Source organism: Acomys russatus, chromosome 2 (assembly GCF_903995435.1).
Source record: "Acomys russatus chromosome 2, mAcoRus1.1, whole genome shotgun sequence".
Classification (NCBI taxonomy): domain Eukaryota; kingdom Metazoa; phylum Chordata; class Mammalia; order Rodentia; family Muridae; genus Acomys; species Acomys russatus.
This window is the reverse complement of record NC_067138.1, coordinates 65,167,684-65,192,221: the sequence shown is the minus strand read 5'-3', so window position 1 is coordinate 65,192,221 and position 24,538 is coordinate 65,167,684. Positions and strand designations below refer to the sequence as shown.

General features: G+C 45.1%; 1 protein-coding gene across 5 annotated transcripts in view; it reads right to left on the bottom strand.

The window, feature by feature from the left end:
* Znf462 (zinc finger protein 462) overlaps positions 1-24,538 on the bottom strand; it is a 141,383-nt gene that overhangs the window by 55,111 nt on the left and 61,734 nt on the right. For 4 of the 5 annotated variants that reach the window (XM_051162140.1, XM_051162120.1, XM_051162133.1 and 1 more), the window contains exons 3-7: positions 18,426-24,037; positions 17,480-17,644; positions 14,888-14,991; positions 11,513-11,631; positions 7,616-7,807 (exon numbers count right to left, since the gene is read on the bottom strand). In XM_051162140.1, the coding sequence (XP_051018097.1) occupies positions 7,616-7,807; positions 11,513-11,631; positions 14,888-14,991; positions 17,480-17,644; positions 18,426-24,037 (6,192 nt within the window). The remainder of the gene's footprint in view (positions 1-7,615; positions 7,808-11,512; positions 11,632-14,887; positions 14,992-17,479; positions 17,645-18,425; positions 24,038-24,538) is intronic. The other variant, XM_051162145.1, reaches the window with a different exon arrangement.

Genomic DNA, 24,538 nt, shown 5'->3' with positions numbered 1-24,538 from the left:
CAACTCCACCATATCTAGCCCTCGGAACTTCAGTTTGCTTCTTATAAAATCAAATTAATCATTTGTACCTCTCACTTGTGAGACATATGAAGGCAGATGATCAATTTAAAAGGCAATCAGCAGAGTTAAGTCAATACAAATGATTATTTTTAATCACTTAGGAAGCAAACAAGGAGACATTAGAGTCCTTATATAAACCACAATGGGTGACTTTCCCTCTGGCCCAAAGGAAGAAAATCACTAGCAAGGCTAAAAGCTAAGAACGAGACCAAGGGTTTGGACGGGACGGAGTCTCAGCTTGGCTTTTGCTGCAGTTGTGGTGGAGAACTTAAAGTGCGTGGAAATAAAAGATGATGCAATGGGATCGGCTTGCGAGATTCATCTAAGAATACTGTGTGTTTCCAAGGAAGCTGGAGACCGAGCAATGGAACAGGCTCCCCAGAAGCAGTGTGCTGGTATATGAAACTTAAGCTGGGCCCTGCCCCTTGCCAAGCACCTCCTGGGTGGAGCTGAAAAAGGATTAGAGCCCAGAGAGGCCAGACCTGATTCCTCCCTGGGCCTCAGCAGCCAGGGACAGAGCCCAGCCGAAAATAAATACACCTGAATCTTCACCTCTCACCTTGACCTTTCATTATCTCCCTATTTTTGTTGAGCCACGAGCTTCATCTTAGAGTGTGATACAGGACTCTGAACGACTTAAGAAAACGCACACATTATTAAGGCAGGCTTTTCTAGTTACGTTATCAAAGCCTAGATAACATTTTTTGTTTTTAAAGAAACACAGTAGTGGTTTCCAGAGCTATTCATGGTATCTTGTTGTCCTCTTTGCTAAGGAAAATAACTCTTCACAAGCTAGTCTTTCTCAGGAGAATATCCTGCCACCCCATAGCTTTCCCTCTGAATCATAGGGCCTTGTGACTGCTCCCTGATAGCCATCCCATGGCATGGGTAAAATTCTCCCATAAACCACAGGATTTGAAAGAGGGGAGGGGACTTCTGGCTTATTCAGGTCTCAGGACAGCTTGAAGGGCTTTAGATCAAATGAAATCAAAGTGAAACGTCAGGGTTCAACTCCTGCCACAGAGAACTTGAGGTAGGCGATGAGATGAAAGGGACACTTTTTCTTTTTCTTTTAAGAAAACAATCATGATTATTTGAGACAACTGGAGTAATAACTGAATGTATTTTTTTAAACCTAGTACAAAAAAAGTAGGTTTCTTTTCTTTTAGGCATTTCCCTTGGAGTTCTGGAAGTCAGAAGAGAATCTCCAACTCGCTCACCACGCTACAAAGGATAGATGTGGAGTTATGTGGCAAACTGCACCGTTGCTAGGAACCACTTTGGAGTGTGTTTGGTAATCAGTTGATTTATATTTCTGATGACCAAATGTTTCTATTGGCTTGGGGAGAAGGAGATGGGCTAGTTGACGAAGTTCCCAGGGCATGGAAAAATCTACGCTTGTAATGTCATCTAATGTCACACACAAAGATGTGACTGGCTTAGAGATATTAAAATCCACTGTGTCCACATGTGAAACTGTCAAACAAATAAACAAAAATGAAGTCTCAGATGCCAGGCAGGTGGGTTTCTTAGGAAGATCTATCACGGTGACCATTGGCTTGGGGTGGGGGGGGGGAGTGGGGGGTGGGGTGGGGTCCTGAATGCCGCTGATGCGGTGCTATTGGCTAACCCTCTGGAGACCACAGAGTGCATTCTACAGTCTTTGGTGCCACTTTGTTTTCCGGAAGCCAGAGATTTCCAAGACTTTACAGTAGAACTGTCATTCTTTATAATAAGCATAAAATAAACTCCAGACTGCATTTTATGAAGAAATTCTGATGTCAAAGAGGGAAGGTTAGTAGTGTTGGGTCAAATAATTCTGAGACCAGCAGAAGCTATTAAAAATTACAGTCAAGCCATTAAAATTATGTCTTATAGCCCATGTACTATAAATGATGTAAATCTTTGTATCTTACAATTATTCACTCAAGAGTCTCCATTTCATTGCTGTCTTTTTTTTTTTTTTCTTTTTAGAGAAACCACCCCCCCTCACCCCAGAGAGAAATCTGATTGCAGTTAGAACCTGTAAGGAAGGTCTGATGCTTTAGCAACTAATTGGATCATCTCAAAGGTTAGATTTTATGTCTGACCTATTTAGAGATCGGAAAAGCTTCTCTTCAGAAAGAAGGCATCCCTGATCTCAATTTTTGGGTGTCAAGCATCGCAGCAGCCAAGCTTGAATGAGTTGGTAGTTTAGAGATAGCCCAAGACTATTTTCCTTTCGTGTTTACTCACATGTAACTCACACACTAGTGGTCTTTTTTTTTAAAAAAAGATTTATTTATTTATCTTATGTATATGAGTGCTCTGTTTTCATGGACACCAAAAGGAATCAGATTCCATTACAGATGGTTGTGAGCTACCATGTGGTTGCTCAGAATTGAACCCAGGACCTCTGGAAGGTGCTCTTAACCACTGAGCCATCAGTGTGTTCCAGCCCCACACCTGTATTTTTAAGGCTTTCCTCAGTATCTTGTGTTTGACACCGTGGAATATTCCATGTATTAAAACAAGTTGGCCAGGATGAGCTGCACACAAAAGGAATATCCTATAACCATTTCATCATTTCATATTAGCAGCCTGGTAAGACAATTCTTCGGGGAGAATAAAAGTCCTGCTACCCATTAACAACTTTTGTTGGTCTGTTTCACTCTATAAAGGATCTTTGAGTTTGGATTTCATTTTTTTTCCCCCAAAACAGAAACAGAGAAGAAACTGATCACTGAAGGGGCAACTGCACATGCGCACTGACTCCTTGAGGCAACTCTGCCACCAGGCAACCAACCCTCTAGCAATACCCGTCTTCTCCAGCTCTGCTCCACATCTCCCTTCTTGAGATACTCTGTCTCAACCTACACTTTCCCTCCTCCCGAGATGGTCTCATGCAGAGAACAATGACATTTCAAAGGCTACATAAGGAAGACCTGTTCGCTGTGGCAGGATCATTGCATCAGAAGCTCCCTGTGAGAACGGTCCCCAAGGTTTCATCTTCAACTTGTTGTCTCTTAAATTGGTTTAAATGTAGCATTGGGTCACTTAGTTCTGTGGAATTAGGTAAGTCTGGGGACTCAGCACAGTGGACTGAATTGAAAATCAGGAAGGTTCCAAGAAGCCAGTCACAAGAACACTATATTTTCCAAGTGTCCCAGGCAACTGTCTCGTTTCGAATAGGGACAGAACCATGGTATATCTACAAGTGAAAATACAGCTCTCGGGTAAGAGACAGAAGAGTAACCAGGAGAGTTTAAAAAAAAAAAAATCCAAAGTCATAAACTTATAGAGAGAAGCAATTGAGGAGAAAATCCCTCAGCATGCCCAAGGAAGCTTACTCAACATGTCCAAATAGGAAGGAAGAAGTTAGCAGCCACAGAGATGGGAGGAAACATCTAGATTGGTTACTGAAGGCATTCTGCAACAGAGAAAGAATGGTTGAGATCACCTTTGGATGACTGTAGAGTATGTGGGCTGCTTATGGGTCCTCAGGGATATATACCTGACCAAAAATTAGTGTTTGTCAAGACCTCTATAATTTTGAGTCTTTAAAAAGCAACTTAAAAGTTATAATAAGAACAGCCAAGTCACATAGAGTCCAGGAGCGGCAACAGCTGCCTGTAATCCCTGTTCTCTGGAAGCTGAGGCAGCCAGATATCTGTGAAGTTTGAAAGCAGCCAGTGCTATGTAGTGAGTTCAAGGCCAGCCTGTCTTAAACAAGTAAAACAAACAAATCGCCTTGCTCCTTACATTTCCGTTACTTCAAAATTAAAAAAAAAAAAAAATCACATAGCTCATTATTTTTTTTTCTAATAAATCACAAAATCAAAGACTTTTCTATTGGTGGGGTACTGTGGCTAAGACTTCTTTGTGTTTTCCTCTGGAATGCTAACTAGGTGAGAGACTAGGGTGCTCACAACTCTCTTTTTTTGTTTTCGTTTCGTTTTGTTTTTAGTTCATTTTACACTTTATCTTAGTATCTTTTGTCTTAGCAGTCTTGTGGTCACTAATTCCTAAAGTAAACAATTGCATGTGGCAGAATTGGATAGGGAGAAGGGATCAGTTGTTTGCTCGGTTGGTTAGTTTCCACCAGGAGAAATTCAAGGGGGAAAACGCAGGACATGGTTGACTTTCCAATTACATATTCATTGCTCCTGTCCTGTGCAGCTTCTCAGACCTAAACAAGCCACATGGCTAAAGTGTGCTGGCCTACTTTCTCTGTTACTTTATAGCTGTGCCTGTACACATTTCTCTGGACTGAAAGCGGAGACTTGGAGACAGCCTGAGAAAAAGCCAGTCCTACATTTATATGGCAGCAGAAAGAACACAGTAAGCAGCCCTGCAGAACACTCCCCTTTGTTGACAACCTTGCTGCATTGTTTTGAATAGCAACTGCGTGTCGTTTCCCATTATCCAATACGCAGAACCAATACTACACACCGGTTGCTTTTCTTCCCAACAACTGATGACGCAAAGCATTTAGAGGACTCAAGAAGCATGTCGAAACTGACAGCTCAGAGACCAAGAGCCCTGTTGAAGCTCAGAACAGGTGTGTGGCCAGGCAGCTGCCTGCTCTCTACCTCTCATTTGTGCTTGCTTAGCTTCCCTGCCCCCTCCTTCCGTGTATCCCTCTGGGTTAGGATTGAGAAGAGCCTAATCAGAACCTCCCCTCTAGACTGTTTCCCTCGGCCAGAAAGAACTGGCTCGTTCTCAAGACAGCAAGCGTTTGCCCTCTGCACAACAGCAGTGAGCATGTCAACTCGTTTCACTCTCATCGCCCACTAGGGATTTGGATAGCCAAGGACGTACTGGCCATTTCCCTGGGTTTATGGAGCTCCACTCCCCTAGGCCTGCAACACATTTTCAGTCCGTGTGTTCACAGTGTCCTGGCATCTGCAGTGTGGGAAACCCTAACGGAGCGCCAATAGCCCCACAGCCTCCCCCTATTAAAATGTGCAATTGGATTTCACATGTGTGGTTTCAAACACCATTCAAAGCATGATTTACAGGCTACTGTCTAGCTCTACAGCTGTTTTGCCATCCTCCAGACCAAGCTGTTTCTAGGAATCCACCACCAGCTCCCTGGCAAATAGTCCTCCTAGCGTGGGCCTCCTAAGTCATTCCTGGCCGTGCTGAACAATGCTAGCTCTAAAGCAGGGCTTGAAGAAAACACTTATCGAACGCATAAACTATTAATTATTCTTTCCACATAATTATTCCCCCACGAGAACAGCCTATTCGATGCCTCTTTTCTGTTCACCCCACTTCCTAATCAACTTTTTTTTTTTTTTGTCATCAAATTAAACTAATCGTGACAGGTAGTTGGATGTGGGTTATTTATATATGTTAAAAAAAAAAAAAAAAACCAGTACAAGTCTGAGGAGCTTTGTGTGGGTCTCAGAAAATGGTTGCTACCTACAGCTTTCACAGCGAACATGTCCTTTCTTAAGATGGAAAACAACAAGCACCACTGATACAGGAAATGATCTTCCTGCGGCTGCGTGCTAGTCACTTGATGCCAGACAGCCGTGCTGTTGAGCCATCCTCCCTCCAGCCTCTCCACGTTGAGCTTCTAAGATTCTGAACCCTGTTGCTCCTCCCTACCCCCTACCCCCGACTCCCCAAAAATTCAGGTTTCAGACTTGGGGCTGTAATACACTCAGACATGCAATGTCTTCTAAGTATCTTATTTTTCCGGTGACGGAGGGCCAGAACTATGTGGTTCCTTAGGGGTTTTCTGTGCCTAGACCAGCTGAAGGCCAGCACAGGTTCAGAGAATTGACAGAGCCCAACTCTTCTAAGCCTAGGTGGAGAAGAACGATCCATACAGTGAACAGCATGCAAGATGCCCTTCCCCCATGACTGAGACCCAAGCTGCAAGAAAGACAAAGGAAAAAGGTTTGATCTCGAGTGTCTTGTCCCAGGCAAACGCTTATTGGGAATAGTGTTCAAGAGGAGTATAGCTTCCAATTGAGATTTTTTTTTAAAACACCAATTAATTAAAATGAAAGTTAATAAACACTTTACAATTAGGTCAAACTAGATTTTACCCTCTGGTCACAATATACGACAACCCCCACCCAGCCAGGGAACAGAATCTGTGGGTGAAGGAGGGTGATTTTCTCTACTCTTTCACATGTACCCTCAGACCACTGTACTTTGGAGACTCTTACAGAGGGCATAAGCAGCACTGCCTTCCCCTGCATCTCAATCAAACTGCACAGCTGTGGAGGCTATGTGCTCAGTCCCTCCTAAGCATCATAAGAAACCTCCATGCTACAAGTTCCCAAGTACTGAGGGCTGTTTGATACTCAGGGCTTTTTATTTTACTTTTAATTTTAGTCTTTCTGTTCCCTCCTATTCACAGACTTCATGAATAAAGATCACTAATTACTGTTTTGATAATCTGAGAATTAGACTATGTTGACAAGTTGGGCTATCAGATTCTCAAGTCATCATCAAGAGCCTCTTGATTTAAGCCCTTACGTGAATAAGCCCAAAGCCTCACTTGCCACACATGGTCCCAAAGACCAAAGATGAAAATTGCAGGAATTAAATGGCCACTCACTGGCACTTCCTGTGTGTCAAACATTACAGCAGGCATTTTACATGTGCATCGTGTCTCATTAATCTCTCAAGACAACCAGCTGAGGGCTGCATATATCATTATCCAACCTTATATACAAGAATAGAAACCAAAACTGCCTAGGGAAACACGACTGCCAGAGGGAGATGGTTGAAATCACTTTTTTTCCACTTTCTGTCTACTGAATTCTTACCATAATGGAGCAGTAGATTTTGGGGAGAAGGGGCTCCCCAAGCTTGGAGAACTGTAGACCCAAGCAGTTCCTGGCTCAAACCTGCTGAGGAAGGTATGTTTCATCAGAGGTGAAGGGAGGGGTCACAGGCTCTCCTATCCTCCCCTCCATTTCTCCACTAAGGATTCCATCCTACAGACATCCTGGGCAAGCTGATTGGTCATTCAGGTCTGTTTCCTGATCTGATGAAAATGAGAAGTTGTCCTTTCGGTCCCAATGCTATGCTGGTTGACTGACTCCACCTTTACACTGCTTTGGTGGCAGTGCCAGTGAGCACATGTTTCCACATCGTCCTACCTGTCTTTCCCATTTCCCGGCTAATTTTATAATAAAGCATGCTCACCCCTAATATGTCACATAATCCCCTCCCATATGAGTGTCTCGTTCATTCAGTCTTCCTCCTCAATTCTGAGCTTTGGATAACTTGCACAATTGACACTCCATGCACCTCACAAACCATTTACTTACAGGATACTCCTAAAAGCAACAGATTCTTTCCCAGCATCTCTAGAATCCACATGGAAGATACCAACGCCACTGCATCCCACCCAGCACGATGCTATATTGGTACCCAGACATTACTACCAGGGCACCAGGTAGGTGCTGAGGATGCACCCCTTCCTACTTCAGTATCTCGAGTTTGTGCATCCTTTCCTTCATTTGAACCATGACATTTTCATGTAAGAATTTCCTCCAGCTCACTCCAATCCCTCTTGGCTGATTCCATCTTGGGAACCCATTCTTACCATTGGAGTCTTCCACTTCTTCACCTGGGGTAGCCTTCTGAGAGGAGTGGTGCGCATGCGAGGAGAGGAGACTAACAATCCGTGGCCGGGGAAGCGTCAGGGCTTTTCCATGGACCTTGAGGGAGTGTTCCTTCAACTGGCTGATTGTCATGGTGGAAAACGAGCACCAGGAACACTTGTAGGCATGTTCACCTAGAAGGAGATGGTGGTGAGGTAGATAGGAAAGGCGGGAGTCAGGAGAAAGGGGGCTAGAAAGCAAAGTCACACCGTTAATTGGCTCCTTCTGGAAATGTGACGTAAGGGTTCTTGGTCTAGAGATCCTCCAAAGCCAACTCCCTACCCATTCTCACAGCCATAGGGTCCTGGAAAGAAGCAGTCATGGCTCCTTGATAACGCCACCTGGAGCCTATCCATCTCGGGTTCCACCTACAGCACTGCAGCTTTGGGATGGTTCCTGCCCAGTGTGTCAGACCTCCTCCACCTTCTCCGTGCTAAAAAGGATCAGGCCAGGTTTCATTCAAGCACAGAAAACAGTAAGCTTAATTCTTTATCTCTGTGGCTTTTTCAAGCATACTGTTCCTCCACAGGAGCCCTATTGTGCTAATTCTCAATATTTGATTCTGCTGAACCACCTCTTCACCTGACACATGCTTAACGATTTCCTCCCCACATATATTTGGGGCTAAGGGGAAGCTCATCATGAAAGCCCATTTGCTAGCTAATCAACAGTATAGAAGTGCCAATGTTTCTTTGGGGGGGGAGGGGCAGAATTGCAGGTGGTAAGCACGAGTGGGAAGAAGAACATGTATTTAATGGTACATTTAAACTGAAATACAGCACAGAAAGCCATGACCAAATTAAGACAAGAATGTGGCTTACCTTCGCTGTAAACCAACTTTCAAGTTGGTTACGTTTTAAGAATGAAGGTTATTGGTGGCCAATTATTGGACCAATACACACAAGTCTAATCAACTCGGAAATCAATTTCATTTTCAGTAACAATAGAACAATATGGCCCCCCAATCTAATAACCCTATAATCCTACCCCTGAAGAGTCTCTATTGAGAAAATAGCATATAAGCCAGGATGAGGGGGCGGGGGTTACGTTTATAACCCCAGCACTTAAGCTAAAACAGGAAGATTGTGAGTTAGAGGACGGCCTGGCTGCAATAGTGAGATACCATCACAAAAATCCCAGTGAGCAAGGAAAAGGGACAAAGAGAAAGGGAGGGAGGGAAGAAGGGAAGGAAGGAAGGAGAGAGGACGGGTTGCACCCTTAATACACAGAAAATTGTATTTGGAGATTAATGCTATTTATGGACTGGCAAGGATACTCAGTGGGTAAAGGCATGTGTGAGCAAGGCTCAGGACCCACACAACCTTGGAACCCTCGTGATAGAAAGAATGGACTTCGGCAAGGCGTCTTCTGACTTACACACATACAAACAATGGAACATGTGCACACACAGAGAATATAAACAGATAAACTGATGAAAAAGTATACTGTTTATACTGGAAAGATATGAACCAACCTAGATTTTGAAACAAAAGAAAACAATTAGGCAAATGAAGGTATATCCTCTTGGTGATCCACCATTAAAACAAATTCTTGAAGAACTTGTAATAAAGACAGAAAATGAAGAATGAATTGAAACATAAAACATTCTTTATATACATTATAATCACAACTGTGGAAAAATAATTATAGGAAAAAAAAAACAGTTGACAGGAATTATCAAATATTAACAACGACCTTTATATATAATAACATTAAGGATGACTGGACATATTTCTTTTGTTTTTAATTTTTCTCTAACAAATATGTACTTTCAGCTTCAGTTTCCCAAATATGAGAATTACAGGTGTGTCCTTCTGCTCCTGGGTACTTAAAAGCTTGTTTTTAAGATTAAATTAAGAATCTAAGCTGGGCATGGTGGTGCACGCCTTTAATCCTAACACTTGGGAGACAGAGGCAGGAGGATCGCTGTGAGTTCGAGGCCAGCCTGGTCTAGAAAGTGACTCCAGAACAGCTAAGGATAGCATAGAGAAACCATGTCTCAAAAAAAGAAAAAACAAAGCAAAAAAACAAGACTCCAGAACCAGAGCCATTACTGTTCTCATTAATTTTTTAAAGGTTTATTTATTTACTCGTGTGTGTGTGTGTGTGTGTGTGTGTGTGTGTGTGTGTGTGCACCTACATGAGCATATGTACACCACATGTGTCCAAGTCCTGAGGTCAGAGGGTGTTAGGTGTTGGCTCTCCTAGATTTGGGGTTGTAAAGTATAGGTGGTTGTGAGCCTTCCTGTGGTTACTGAGAGCCCAACTCAGGTCCTCTCGAAAAGCAATAAGCATCCATAACCGTGAGGCCATCTTTCTAGCCCCTAATACTAATGTGAGTTTGGTCGTGTGAACCTTGCTAGGTTGCTATGAGCCTGTTTAACAACTGAAGACTCAGATCCAGATCTGCTTATCCCCAGTCCTGCTTAGCTCTAAAAGGCAACAGGATACCACATGATAGCACATGCCTATGATCCCAGGACTCCACAGGCTGAGAGAGGAGGGGTAATGCAAGTTTGAGACCAGCGTGGGCTAGAGACAGTGTTTTCAGGGACAACATGAGCTATATAGCAAGACCCTATCTGTAGACACTGATAAAAACAATCAATTGAGAACAGATCAGTTGAAAGACTTGTAGCACATACACTATTTTCTCCAAGTCAAGGGTCTCTCGGTGGCTCAGAGCCACAGTGGTTATGCCCCCACAGGGTACAGATAGCAGAGTTATACTGCTTTTATTTTCTTTCTGGAAACTTCTGGCCAACTATCAATCAGCTCTAGGAACATGTACTCAGCTGACAGCTTTGATGTCTATGAGGCATCTGGATTATTCAGAGACCTTCACCTGAGCCAAAAGTATCACCCCCCAGCCCTCCTCTGGTAAAGGTGCTTTGGACAAGTCCAAAGGCAATGGGGAAAGCTCACCAGGATGCTGCCTCAGCCTAAGGACTTATGGTAGTTATGATGCACATATTAAAACGTAACCTGAGCTCAAAAGCTAATGTCTCCTTGGATTTTAGAAGTTTCTCAGGGACATTAAAATACTATCAGAAACAAGCATGCGTAGCTAATCTCCTTGTTCTGACTCTGATCGCAAGTGAGGTTGAGGGCAGTTGTGTGGCTTAAGCAGTTTTACCACATTCAAATAGTTCAGCAAGCCTAACGCTCCTAAAGCAGAGGAAAGAGACGGGTTGAGAGCGGGTGGCCAAAGTGAAGGAACCAGGCGCTGGGCAGCTTCTGTGATACGGTTCAGAGTGTGGTAAAGTGCTACAAAAGGCATAGAGGGAATCGCATGGTGCTGTCCCTCTTGGAATGCTGTCAGAGTCAGTAAGATGATGGCTGTCACAGCTTGGTGCACAGCTTGGGATGGATGCCACGCAGTGACAGAAACAGCACAACTCCTGGATGCTTGTGACTCAAGTTGAAAGAGCGTGGCCCATAGAAGAGCATCTCCTGAGAATCCTTGTGCTTCTTGAGTTTTGTGTTAGCTTATGTTCCATCTCAGGTGGAAATTAGCTTTAGTGGATTTTTCTCATTTACAAAAAAACTAAAATTAAAAAAAAAAAATTATAATCCCATGATCAGGCCAAGGTAATTCAGAACCTTATTTTAAAAACCAAAAGTCTAATTCCCAACTGTTAGCCATCAATCAAGCAAAGCATTAGTGATTGTTTTGGTTTTATGAATAAAATTGAATTGTGCGTTCTCTTTAAAACTGAACATGCAGCCATCCCAAGAATAAAGTAGGCTCCTGTTGGGAGACATAAAATTTCACTTAAGGCCATGAGGGAGGCAACTCAATAGGGTACTGAGGAAGGAGACTGCCAGTCCCAACTCACCAGCATGGGCTTTGAGGATGTGCGTCTTCAGCCGGCTGTTGTAGGATGACTTGAAAGAGCAGAGTTTGCAGCGGAATGGTTTGTGGTGTCCATGATGGGTCTGCATGTGGCGATCCAAGCTTGAAGTGGAAGAAAAGGAAAGCAGGATTAAAGACCATCCACGTTTCCCCTCCGCTGGTCCAAACATCCCATTTCTAAGCTGTTCCACGGCTTCCCTCTTGTTTTCTAATGACGATGCACACCACTACCAATAGAGAGGCTAGAATTGTGAAAGCAAGTCTTAATAGGAGAAGAATCTGGAGGAAGAGTGTAATTGGGCGCAGTAGAACATGCCAGTAATTCCAGCACTCGGGGAGGTAGATAGAGGCAGGCAGATCTCTGTGAATTCAATATTAGCCTGGTCTACAAAGTGAGTCCAGGACAGCCAAGGCTACACAGAGAGACCCTTTATCCAAAAACAAACAAACAAACAAAACAAAACAAAAAAGCTCAGTGTGGTTGTATATAACTATAATCCTAGTGCTTAGAAGGTCGAGGCAGGAGCAACAGAAGTTCAAGGCCAGCCCTGGCTACAATGGCAAGTTATAGGATAGTTGTATGAAACTATCCCTTCCCCCACAACCAGAGGGAGGTGGGAGGGGCGGATCTTTTGGATTGAGCTATGGATTCATAGCAGATCATGATTTGCTCCTCTCAGACCGTAGGATGCTGAAAGACAGTAATCCAAATTTTTTTCTGCCCAGTGCTGCTCTAGTGAGAGTGCCTAGCTAACTCATTGGCGCAGAGGTGGGGAGGGGTGGGGGGGGCCCGAGGGGAGTTAAAGGTCAGAAAAATCTAGAAAGGGCTTTCCTTTCTACATTGTTAATTGTACTCTCATCAGAAACAGGAGGGAAGCGTTCACAGCGCATGACCTGCTCACACAGACTGCCGTGTTCCCAGGATCTATACCAATACGGAGCACAGTGTAAGGGTGTTTCAAGGAATCATGTATGCAAGTGGGCCGGAAACCCCCTTCTGATAAATACAACCACGGTCGCCATACATCACTCTTCCAGAAGCAGTTTATGAGGACATGACTTAATTAGAACGAACCCCTAGTACTTCTTAATAATTATTAGTCTGAAAAATAATAAATCTAACCAACAAGGTGTGGGATGTTCTCTTTTCATACACTACTCTGGAGAGCTACGTCCTATTCTGAATGCCTCACAGGGGACTGCTGCCACTTACCACTGAAAACATGTGATGTTCTTCGGAGTGCCACAGCTATGCTACCCATGGCCTCCTGATGTCCATTAGCTAGCCTACGTGCAACCTGGGCTACCCAAACCCAGCACACTTTCCTAGAAAACCAATTCTCCTCCAGCCAAGCAGACTCAAAACTGGGTACCCCTTCTACTTCTTGATTTAGCATTTACCAGTTCCTTCTTGAAACCCAGGCCTAACTTCTTAAGGGAGCTCCTATCACTTCTTCTAAATTGACCTCCCTGACTGAGCTATACAGTCATTTCCCTGCGGCATATCCCAGCTATTTATTATGTGCTACATGGCCTCAAGAAAGTTATTTAGTCTCGTTAGGCCTTACTTTTCCCATCTATAATATGGAGATAATAATGGGCCCATAGCTCATGGGGCTATTTTGTAAATATAAAGAGGTAATAATTGAAGATACTTAAGATAGTGCCCGCTATATCAGCAGGTGCAATAATTATTAGTAATTATGAATATGTTACTCATCCCAGACTCTTCCTTTTGCCAGTACTGTAATTATAATACACTAATTCCTGGCATTTATAGACATCCTAATAGGTAGCCAGGAGATAATTTCCACTATCCTTTCCATGTACATTAAGGCTTATTTAAACCAAGCCAGCAGGCAGGCCTCAGTGAGGATGACATCTTCTCCACCTTGGGCCCTTTATTCTCCCTGCCCTGACTCCTTTTCAAACTGCACGGGTCCCACCTTCCTGTTTTAAGGCTTGACTCCAATGCCCACAATCTATAAAACCCTAATGCTTCCCAAATAGTGCGTGCATGGTCTTTCGTTAAATTCCACAGCATTTTACTGAAATCTTTTTTGTTTGTTTGTTTGTTTTTTAGTTGTGATAACTCACTACCTTCAGGCTAGCCTGAAATCTTTTTTTTTTTTTTTTTTTGTCTTTTTGTTAATGTATCTTATTTTGTCCAGTCATTTTTAAAAAAAAATAAGCCAATCATACCTTGATCATCGTCATATTTTCTCAAGGCATAGTGTCAGGCATAAATTAGTCTTTTATTCCAAATTATTTACTGAGGGCCTATGTGCATCACACAGTGTCGTAAGGAGCTGCGGAGAACACCAGTTTTAATGCCACTGGATGGAGGCATGTGTTAGGCTCTGCAGCAGAGTGAAAGGTAAGTCAGGTCATCTGTTCTACTCTCCAGAGAAACAGGGCTTCCTCCTGTTTTTGGTAGTTCCACCTGGACTTTATCTCTTTGAAGCAAACAGACCTCACTCATTTTCAATCACTACACAGATAAACAGTAAGTAAACTACCTTCAATACCCTGCCAGTCCTACAGGAAGAATATTTATGTGATAAAAAGTATCCTCTTCTCAGAGCCCCCACCCCTATCACCACAAATTTTCACTTTCAAAGCTGTGGTAGGCAATAGGACATTCCTACTTCTTAAGACTCCCAAGAGTTTTAGCTCTCTCTCTCTCTCTCTCTCTCTCTCTCTCTCTCTCTCTCTCTCTCTCTCTTCTCTCTCTCTTTCTCCTCTCTCCTCTCCTCTCCTCTCTCTCTCTCTCTCTCTCTCTGTTGCCTTGTACTTGCCATAGCATGCATAAGACCACACTTCCAGAAGTAAGTTCTCCTGGTTTGGCAAGAAGTGCCTCATCTCTCCACTTTGCTGGTCTCCAGCAAATCCTTGGCATCCATAAGCCTTATAACCGTCCGATGATTGATTCTCTAGTCACAAGGGGTAATGGGGACAAATTTGCCATCCCTATCATCTTGATTCTCCAAAGAGAACTTGACTTCTTCAAATGATATTTAACTTTTGGCTCAATATTTGATGGACCTATCAGTAAAAATTTCAGTTCCCGGAAATGGTATCTTCTCTTGGGTAAATCATAACAATTTCTCCATTTCTCACTTTTAAAAAACATGCCAGTATTTGCCAACTCTCATAACATCTCATTACTCCTCTTAGGCCCAATTTATAGATGACAAGAGTGAGGGACCTCCTATATTTGGGGAGTCCTGAGCAGCAGGTAAGGACCAGGAATTGAGTTTCCATGTTCATTCAAGTGTCTGTCTCCTGCTGCAGCTGAGCTGTCTTCTCTAAGAGAGTTTCTTCCAATAACAATGAGGGACTGCCCAGTGGCACTTACTTGTGTCTGAAAGCAGAGACAAAGGAGCAATACTGGCAGCTGTACTTGTCCTCGCGGGTAAACATGGCCAGGGCCAGGTGGCTCCTCTCATGAGAACGCAGCCCCTGCATGGACATCAGGACTCGGTCACATTGACTGCAATGGTATCCCCCCGGCCGGGTTCCATCCTCCAACATTCCATCAAGCAAGCAGTGTCCACCATCCACCCGGCCCACCAGGGTGCCACTGGCGTCTCTGGCTGCTTCCAATCCATCCAGGAACAAGTGGGAAGGGTCTTCAGCCTCCTGCTAAGAGAACCACACACACACACATGCCCCACCAACAAAATAAATATCCATTGGTATTATCCAAGTTTGCTTCTTTTCCCTTCATTCTCCCAAGCTCGTCAGCATTTCCGTCAATGTTTTCACCCCTGCTTCTCTTGGCTCCCCAGAGTCATTTTTTCTTTTTCCATTTTTTTTTTCCACAGTGAAGTTGATTTTGAGGCAACATAATTTGGAAATAGAGAGTCTGAGACTCCCAATATTAAAAATAAATTTTAAGCTGGGCGTGGTGGCGCATGCCTTTAATCCCAGTGCTTGGGAGGTAGAGGCAGGCAGATTGCTATGAGTTCAAGGCCAGTGTGGTCTACAAAGAAAGTCCAGGACAGCCAAGGGCTAACAGAGAGACCTTATCTCGAAAAACTAAAAAAAAAAAAGAAAAGAAAAAAAAGAAAAGAAAATTTAAATTGTATTCTCATCTATTCTAAAATAAATATGGATTAAGATTATGATTCTGAGAGAAGAAAGAGGAAAGAGGAGAGCTGGAGTGACAGGAAATGTGAGGGGAGGAAGGAGAAAGAAAGGGAACGGGTAAAAACATAGTCCACCTGTGGTGGTTTGAATGAGAACAGCCTCCATAGGTTCAAAAAGCATGCTTAGTCCCCAGTCAATGAACTGTTTGGGAAGGATTAGGAGGTGTGTCCTGTTGGAGTAGGTGTGTCCTGTTGGAGGAAGTGTATCACTAGAGATGGGCTTTGTCCAGTGTCTCTCCTTTCTCTGCCTGCTGCCTATAAACTAGAATGTAGAGCTCTCAGCTACTTCTCTGGCACCATGGTGGTGCTCTATCACACTCGACACACTCACCATGATGCCAATGGACTAAAACGAAAAACTGTAAGCAAGCCCCTAATCGAATGCTTTCTTTTTTATTAGAGCTGCCTTGGTCATGGTGTCTCTTCCACAACAATAGAACTTAGAAGAGATGTCAAAGATCAAGGAGAGGAAAGGGTGGGCTACAAGTGTCAACTCTATGTGGAAATGCACCCAATGCTTTGAGCCATCTACAACCACCTCCAGAGGTATGACAATGTCTAGGTCATGTCAGCTGCCATCAAGGTGAGATAACGAAAGTCTAGGTACCTGGGGTGTGTGTGTGTGTGTGTGTGTGTGTGTGTGTGTGTGTGTGTGTGTGTGTGTGTGTGTGTGTGTGTCTATGTTTCTACGCAGTAACCAAGACACTGGTCAGCTCAGAACCTTGGCCCACCTGGAAACGAAGCTGAGCAGATATCTTTGTTCCCTGCCTCTATTTTGCAGTTAGAAATGCCACCTCCAAATGAAAGTTACTGTGGGGTTAATTCCAAAAACTAAGAAGTAGCTTCTTGGATTACTGATTTTTATCTACTGTGAGAGTCTAGGAAGCAAGCCTGGGATATACCACAGTCGAGTGTAGAAGCTATTGCCTTCGTCCCTGGATTGCCAGTGTTCTCCTCAAAGACAAAGGTTCAGTGTTCAAGAAAAGATAAGCATTACCTTCAGAGTAAACAGGACACAAAGGTCAAGAAAGGGCAAATAATAAAAAAAATATATTCCAATATCCAGATGGAAAGGGCAGAAACCTGAATTAATTTCTGTGTTCAGAAGTGGTAAGAACCTTCTAGAAGGTAGGGGTGGAGACTTGTCTATTGAAACAGTAGCTGCTATTTGGATTGTGGCGTTCATAAGAGGTAGTCAAGCAAAGGCAAGGGGAAAGAAGAAAAGCACTGGAAGCATCATGTACGGGTGCAGGAGACAAACCAAGTCTTAAAGGCTTTCAGTTTTATATTTGATCAAATGCTCCTTGTGCACCGCTTAGAATATAGGAAAAAGCAAACCGCAGATTTTCCTGGACTGTCACAGTGGGAGGTCCAGATGAAGGGAACAGGGCCCACTCAATTCCCTCCCCTGAACAGCTCAGAATGATGACAATCTAGTGGCAGTCAGCACAAAATAACATGACCCCCAAGCTTCGTACATGAGAATGTGGGACCATCTTAGTCCACCAAATTGTTCCCCGGAATCAGAAACCACATCAAAATCAAACGTTTCCCTGAACAGAATGCTGCAGAAGGTCCAACCTGCAAGGAAATCAAAACAAACCAAAAGCAAGCCGAGCATAACTTAGGCATGCCCGCATCCCGAGCCACACTCTGCCAGGCCATTTCAAGCAATGGGTTAATAAATAACTCAGATATGTCCATGTACACACACACACACACACACACACACACACACACACACACACATACACACACACACACACACACACCAGGTACCTGCACCTTCCTCTCCTCACCTTCACGGCAGATGACACAGCCGGGACACTGCCATACTGGACATGTTTTCGAAGATGGTTACAGATGGCTCGAAGCGTTGGGTGCACTTCCACGCAGAATTTACACTTGTAGCCCACCACTTTCCTCTCCTTGATCTTTGGCACCTCTTCTAAGTGACCAAAAGGCTGGTAAAACACAGTGGTAGCCAATCAGTATAGCACACCCTCCCGCGAAGGCAGGCATTTTCACTCTTTAGACTTTACTAGAATATTGTACTTTAAAGAGGATTAGCAGGTTAAAAGTCAAAACAGACAGAGGCAAGTATTTTTTTATATAAATACCAACTTCATCAGCCATGGCACACTGCCTACTAGATGTAGTCTCTGGAACCCAGTTAGGTTCCAGCTGGTGAGGAGAGATTTCTGTGTAGAAGCCCATAGTGACAGCTACTAAGTTATCTGGCCTCCAGACCAGTTTCGACTACGCAGGTGAAAAGTTGCACTGTTATTCCTTTAATGAACTTCTTGATTTAAAAAAAAAAAAAAATCTATTCCTTGAGAGGTTAGGTTCCTGAAGCAAACACTGGAGACAATGTCATGGCTGAGAAAAGCTAAGGATAGCAAGAGACAGCCCACAACTTCCTTAGGAAAAGAGAGCATTGTCATCGAACTAGGCTTCAGAAAACACTACTTGGCAGGAAGGCATACATAGAAACCACCCCGAACCTCCCCTGAGGAGCCATGGGCGGAGTCAGAGGGAGAAGGGGAGGGAAACAGGACCTTGGAGTGGGATAAAGGCAGAGAACGGAGGATAATCAAGCTCGAAATGTTTAATTGACTTACTGAGCTCTCTGGCAAGCTAAGTCACTAGGAAGCCTGCAGCAGTTTGGCTGGCAACGAAGAAGTGCATGTGGGCACCAGTGACGAGAGGCCTCCTGGGGGAAGGGAAATCAAAACATATCCTTACCCTCTCCTGTTTGAAATCTGCAAAAGCACCATCTGCATATTTCTGCTTGCTCAAAAGCTGTTTCCTCCTCTCCTGACGTTTGGCACGCTTCTGGAATTCCTCATTGTGAATGTTCAAGTGTGAGGTCAGCTCAGCTGTGCTTTGCAATTTGCTATCACAGTGCTTACACTGGAAGGTGGAGCTCTGGAAGCGGGGGCCGCTGCCTAGGATGACGAAGTCCCGCTTGAGGTCCCTGCTGTGGTGGTCTGTGTAATGCATGCACAGCAGCTCCGCCGTGCTGAAGGACAGCTTGAAGCATTTGATGCAGTGGAACGGGAGCCACTCAATGTCCTGAGCTTCACCCTCCACCTCAGCCCTCTCAAAGCCGCTTCTCTCCTCTTCTTCCATCAACGGGGGTTTCTCGTGCTCATCTGCATAGACTGCTGTGAAGTAGCCCCCCAATTTGCTGGCGTGCTGCTTCTTTGGGAAAACCCCTGGGTGGCGCTTCATATAATGGGACACGATGCCTTTCTTGCTGAAAGACTGAAAGGAACATAAGGAGCACTTCTTCTTCTCCACAGCCCGCCGTAGCTCCTCACTCAGCTGAGGAGAGTCATCTTTGGGTGGGGATGGGATGATCACCTTGTTGGGTTTGTCACTGATGGTTCTGGAAGCCGCCAGGCAGTGGGTGTAATACGCATCAATGTCGTGACGCTTCTGGTAGTGGGCTGCCAGTCCCTTGCGGATGGGGTTGGTGTAGGCACACAGGGCACACTTGAAGAGATTGTTCTTGCCCTCGGGCTGGGCGCGGACATTATTGTGCTTGATCCGGTAGTGCCTGGCGATGCCTTTCCTCGTGGAACAGAAATACTTGCAGAGCTGGCACCGGAACACAGTGTGGGAGACCAGATGCGAGGTAGAGAAGTGAGAAGTGGACATGGGGTCCTCTCCCACCTCCTCTTCAGTCACGGAGACCTGGGAGGGGCTCACTTCAGTGGTTATCTCAGGCTCCAGGGAGACTGGCAGCTTCGGGGGCGATGGGGAGAAGACATCAAACTCAGGCTGGTTGTGGTACTTCTCATAGTGGATTTTGAGTTTCTCCAGAGTGCCGTGCGTATAAGGACACAGCTTGCACCGGTAGGCACCATACCCTTGCTTGAAAATCCTGCTTGTCTCCTCCACGTCATTCTGGGATATGTCAGCAGACTGCTCCACATCGTGCACAAAATCCTCAGCTGTCACCTTGATGGCTGGGTGTCGCTTCTGGTAGTGGGTCAGGACGCCATGGATGCGGGTGTTGATGTACGGACAATGCCTGCATTTGTAGACAGCACCTGGGTTGATGTCAATATCCTGGGCAAAATCCGCAGCCTTCACTTTCATGCCAGGATGCTTCTTCCCATAATGCGTGAGGAGGCCGTGCAAGTTGTTGTACTCAGACTGGCACACTGTGCATTGGTACGGGGTGGAAGATATAGCAGGGTTAGCTGAAGCCAGGTGAATGCTTTTCTCTGGGGAAAGTCTGGCATCCTCTGGGCACTCAGCTTCCTGCTCGGGGAGGGAGGTGGGCATACTGTTTTCACAATTCACGGGGCCTAGCAACTCTTCGGGCGCAAGGATGGCCTTGTCGACGCCATCTTTCTCCTTGATGATCTCCAGCAACACTGATTCATCACCATTCATGGCCCAAGGGTGGAAGGCTTGGTAATGATTGGTGATGTCCCAGATGGAGACAGCTTCAAAAACACAGTCCCTGCACCTGTACGTTTTGGCTTCGGCTGACATGGTGAGAGTGGGAGAGGATGGGTCTGGCCCAGCCCAGAGTTTTGTAGCCATGTAAGTGTAATCTACATAATGCTCAGGGTGTCTCCTTTGGTAATGCAGGAGCAAACCACTGGGCTCCACGTGGGAGTAGATGCACCACTCACAGTGGTAGCCAGCTTCTATCAAGCCATCTAGAAACGCCCATCGCATGATAGACGTGACTGTGGCCTTCAGGGCAGGATGATCTTTCTTGATATGTTTCCTCAGTGCATAGAAATAGGGGGAGGTATATGAGCACTGCCTACATTTGAGCGCTCGAAGTTTCCCTTTGTCCCGTTCCATACCAGAAGCAGGGAGAAGCACACAGCTGGCAGGCTTCTGGTTTCGGTCACAGAGGCTTCGAATGGTGGCTGTGTGCTGCCTGATCACATCAGCGTTGGCCTTGAAGTCACGGTGCTTCTTCTGATAATGAATAAGAACACCTTTGACCGTCCGGTTCCCGTAATCACAGTGCTGGCAAAAAAACATCTCGGTCTCCACAGGAGGACAATCTCTCTCAGAACTGCTCCGGTTCAGCTGCAGGGGGGCAGGAGGCAGAGGGGAATCTTGGAGCCCTTCGGCCCCTCTCATCATGGCAGCTGTGGGAGGAGCCTGTCTGATATATTTGGCAGTGACCTTTATTTCTGGGTGTCTTTTCTGGTAATGAACAAGCACCCCCACAACTGACCGATTGCTGTAGGAGCAGTGTTTGCAGTAGTAAAGCTCAGTACTGAGGTCTGGTGGTGGGGGCTGTGGGGGGGGTGGGGAACCCATGTTGGACATTTTGGGAGACATCGGAGCACCCACCTCAAATGATAATTGGGAAAGGGCAGAGCCTCTGTCCACAGACACCATGCGCATGGTTTTCTGGATCCTAAAGTACGAGGCCTTTTCTTCGGGGTGTTTCTTCTGATAGTGAACCAAGACAGAGTGCATGTTGGGGCTCGCAAATGAGCAGACATCACAATCATAAACGACAACCGTGTTGACCGAAGGGTCCTTCTGGTTTTCACATTCGGGACTAAAGGTCTTAGGAGGAGTGTTTTTGTTAAACGTCGCTGGCATACCACCACCACGCGCCACAGGAGTGGATGTTGCCATGCTCTTGGGAGCTGAATTCAGAATCTCCCGCAGGGTCTGGGACTCGGCATTCAGCCCTTCCTGCTGCTCTACAACATAGCTTGAAAATATCATGGCATTGTTGATTTTCACCGTGGGATGCATTCTTTGGTAATGTGGCATCAGGCTTCTGACATTCGGGCTTGTGTAGGAACAAAACCGACATCGGTAGATCAGGTCCGAATGGTCAAAGTTGAGGACATTCATGGCCTCTGGGTGATGTTCACCATAATGGTGTTGGAGGTCTTCAAAGTTGGTGTAGTCGATGTAGCATTCCAGGCACCTGTACACTGCACTGTGATCATTGGGGTCCAAGATATACCTAAAGCTGAACTTAATGTACGGGTGCATTCGCTGGTAGTGGGTGCTAACACTCCGGGCAGATTTATTATTAAAGTCACAGTGTTTACAATAGTAAAGCCTTCCAGAGTCACCAAAATCGGTATTTTCATTATTGTGTTCCGTCCCGTAGATAGGGGGCTGGGTGTTCAGCAGAGCCGCATTGGGTACTTGATGGTCTTTTATGCTTGTTGAAGAGCCATAATAATCCTCCTCATCTTCAGAAAGTGTGAGTTCGATCTCGGCCCCATTGGTGGCATTGTAATCATGGGTGACACTTCTGTAGTTGGGCTCCTTCTGGGGCTCACTGGTGTCTCTGGCCCAAATCTGTTGGGCTGAAAAAGAAGTGGGAACCTCCATGATGGGTTCTGTTGGCTCTTCTTCCCTGTCCAGCTCAACCTCTATCTCTACTTCGTTGTCATCCTCTTCCTCCTCATCATCCTCGACATTGATGATCGCATCTTCCTGAAGTTTGGTTTGGTTGATTTTGCTCTGCAAATTGCTTGCTATCTCGTCAATCCTTGTCCGTTTCTTAACGGGTGACAAATCTAGAGGGAAGTCATTCGCGAGCTTCCTAGAGGCCTTAGCGACAAAGTTATTCTTGGAGGACAACCCAAGAATTGAGGTCTGGCTTTTCTTCACAGTGTTGCTGGAAGTGGGGTGGCTATCTGTCTCGTTTTCCAGTGGTAGGCTTGAGGGCTGCCCCTCGAATTTTGGCAAGTTGTCACAGAACGAATGCTTGTGCTGCTGATGGACTCTTAACCCTTTCAGAGTCATGGTGGAGTAACTACACATGGTACACTTATAAGGGTGCAAGGGTGGGACCTGTGCAGATGACTGTGGCTGCTGTGTTGGTGGTGGCTGTGGCTGGGGTGGCACCTGATGTGGTGACTGCAGCTGTGGTGGCGGGGGCTGCTGCAGTGGCTGTGATGGTGGCGGTGGCGGTGGCGGAGGTGGCTGTGGTGGCTGCTGCTGTGGCAAGGGATCCAACATGACTCCTGACTTTCTACCATTGATGCTGGAGCTCTCGTAGGATATCAGACCTTCATTCAAAGAGGGAGTGAGGCTTTCACTCTGAGAATTCACAGCATCCCAATCTGACGTACCCGTGTGACACTGCTTATGAGCCCCGAGTTTTAATGAGCTCTTACAAGTAAATGGACACTCGTCGCACTTGTAGACAGCGGTCTTTCCAGACAGGTGGATGTTTTCTATGTGACGGGATATGCTGCGCCGATGCATGGTGAGGAAAGGACAAAAGGGACACTGGAACCTATTCATGAACCTTCTAAACGGAATCCCTTTGGTCTCTAACAATTTGTTGCCATCAGAGCCCATTAGTTGCTCTGCAGACAGGCCTGACGCCTGGTGATCCAGAACACTTAGACCATTCTCACTGTCTATCTCATTTAAGTCCTCGTCAGAACTAGAGTCATTAAGCATGCTGTTAGTGTCCAGGTCAGCAGATGAATTGGTCATGTCAGACATTCCGTAACGGGACCTCTCTGTCAAGTTCACGAGGCCAGAATTATGAGGTGACTTCGGCTTCATTTGAGGGTAAGACATAGAAGAAGAAAACTTGGAAGCAGAAGAAGAGTTAGGTCTCATGACGGAGTTGCCCACAGAGCCCCGGTAATTGGAGACATTAGTGTTGGGCACCTCCCGGCTTGCAGCATTCATGGACAGGTAGGTGGAGTTGGATGTGGGGCTGGGTTCATTGCTGCTTTGCACTTCGGGTACATTGGTCCCTTCTTGCTGCTGTCTGATATTCGAGAGGATCTTGACCATACTGCGGTGTTTCTTCATCATGTGATCACACCAGCGTTCTCGGCGGGGGGTCTGATAGCTGCACCACTCACAACAGAAGTTGCCCCGAGACTTAGTCAAAGGCTTGACCATGGATTCTAGGATGCTGCGTTCCACAACTTCTGCTGGCAGTTCCTTACAGGGGTCCTGCAAGGACACAGGTGGAACCACAGCATCTGGCAGTGGAGCCGGCGTGGGTGGGGATGCTGTGGATTCCTTCAAACTGTTTTTGTGGTACATCTTCTGGTGCTTAATGATTCTTGCCCTCCGAGGTGATTTGTATGTGCAAAACTGGCAAGAAAAGACCTTTCCAAATCCTTCGTGCATCATGATATTATAATTTAAGGATCCTGGGACAGAAGGTCCTGTCAAACTCCCTTCAGCTTGAGCTCCATGGACCTTCCTAGTGTGTTCTATGAGGAGATTTTTTGACCTGAAGTATCGTACGCAGAACTTGCACTGAAAAAATTTGTTGGTTGGTTTGGGATTAGGGGCAATATGCTGACCGTAATATCCTGGACTGTGGCCATAGTAACTTCCACTCCCCAATGCAGCTGCACTTTGACCTAAAGAGAATATGTAAGAAGGGAAAAATGAGAAAAGTAAAACCAAAGAGAATATGACATTCAATCACACAAACCAGCACCATGTCTGTTATTCTTTATCAGTAAGAATCACATTCATCAGGCATGATGCTTTAAGATGTAGTCCCGAAGGCTATCCACAGAGTGCTAATGAAGAAGGTGTCATAGATAACTTTAATAAAGAATAAAGATGAGTTTCATCCACTTTAAGGTTTATTCTAGAACTTTCTAAGATACTTTATTTTCAACATTAGAAGTAGATCGCACAGGGACACTAAAAGAACAATAACATGAATAATTAAGAGAAGAGTGATGCCTAAGTAATAAAAAATGGCTTGCAGAAAGTAACAGAGTACAAGAGCCACACATAAGAATTATGGTCAGTGATATAATAATAATAATAATAATAATAATAATAATAATAATAATAATAATAATAATAATAACAACAACAACAATAATAATAATTCAAGAGATTAAGCT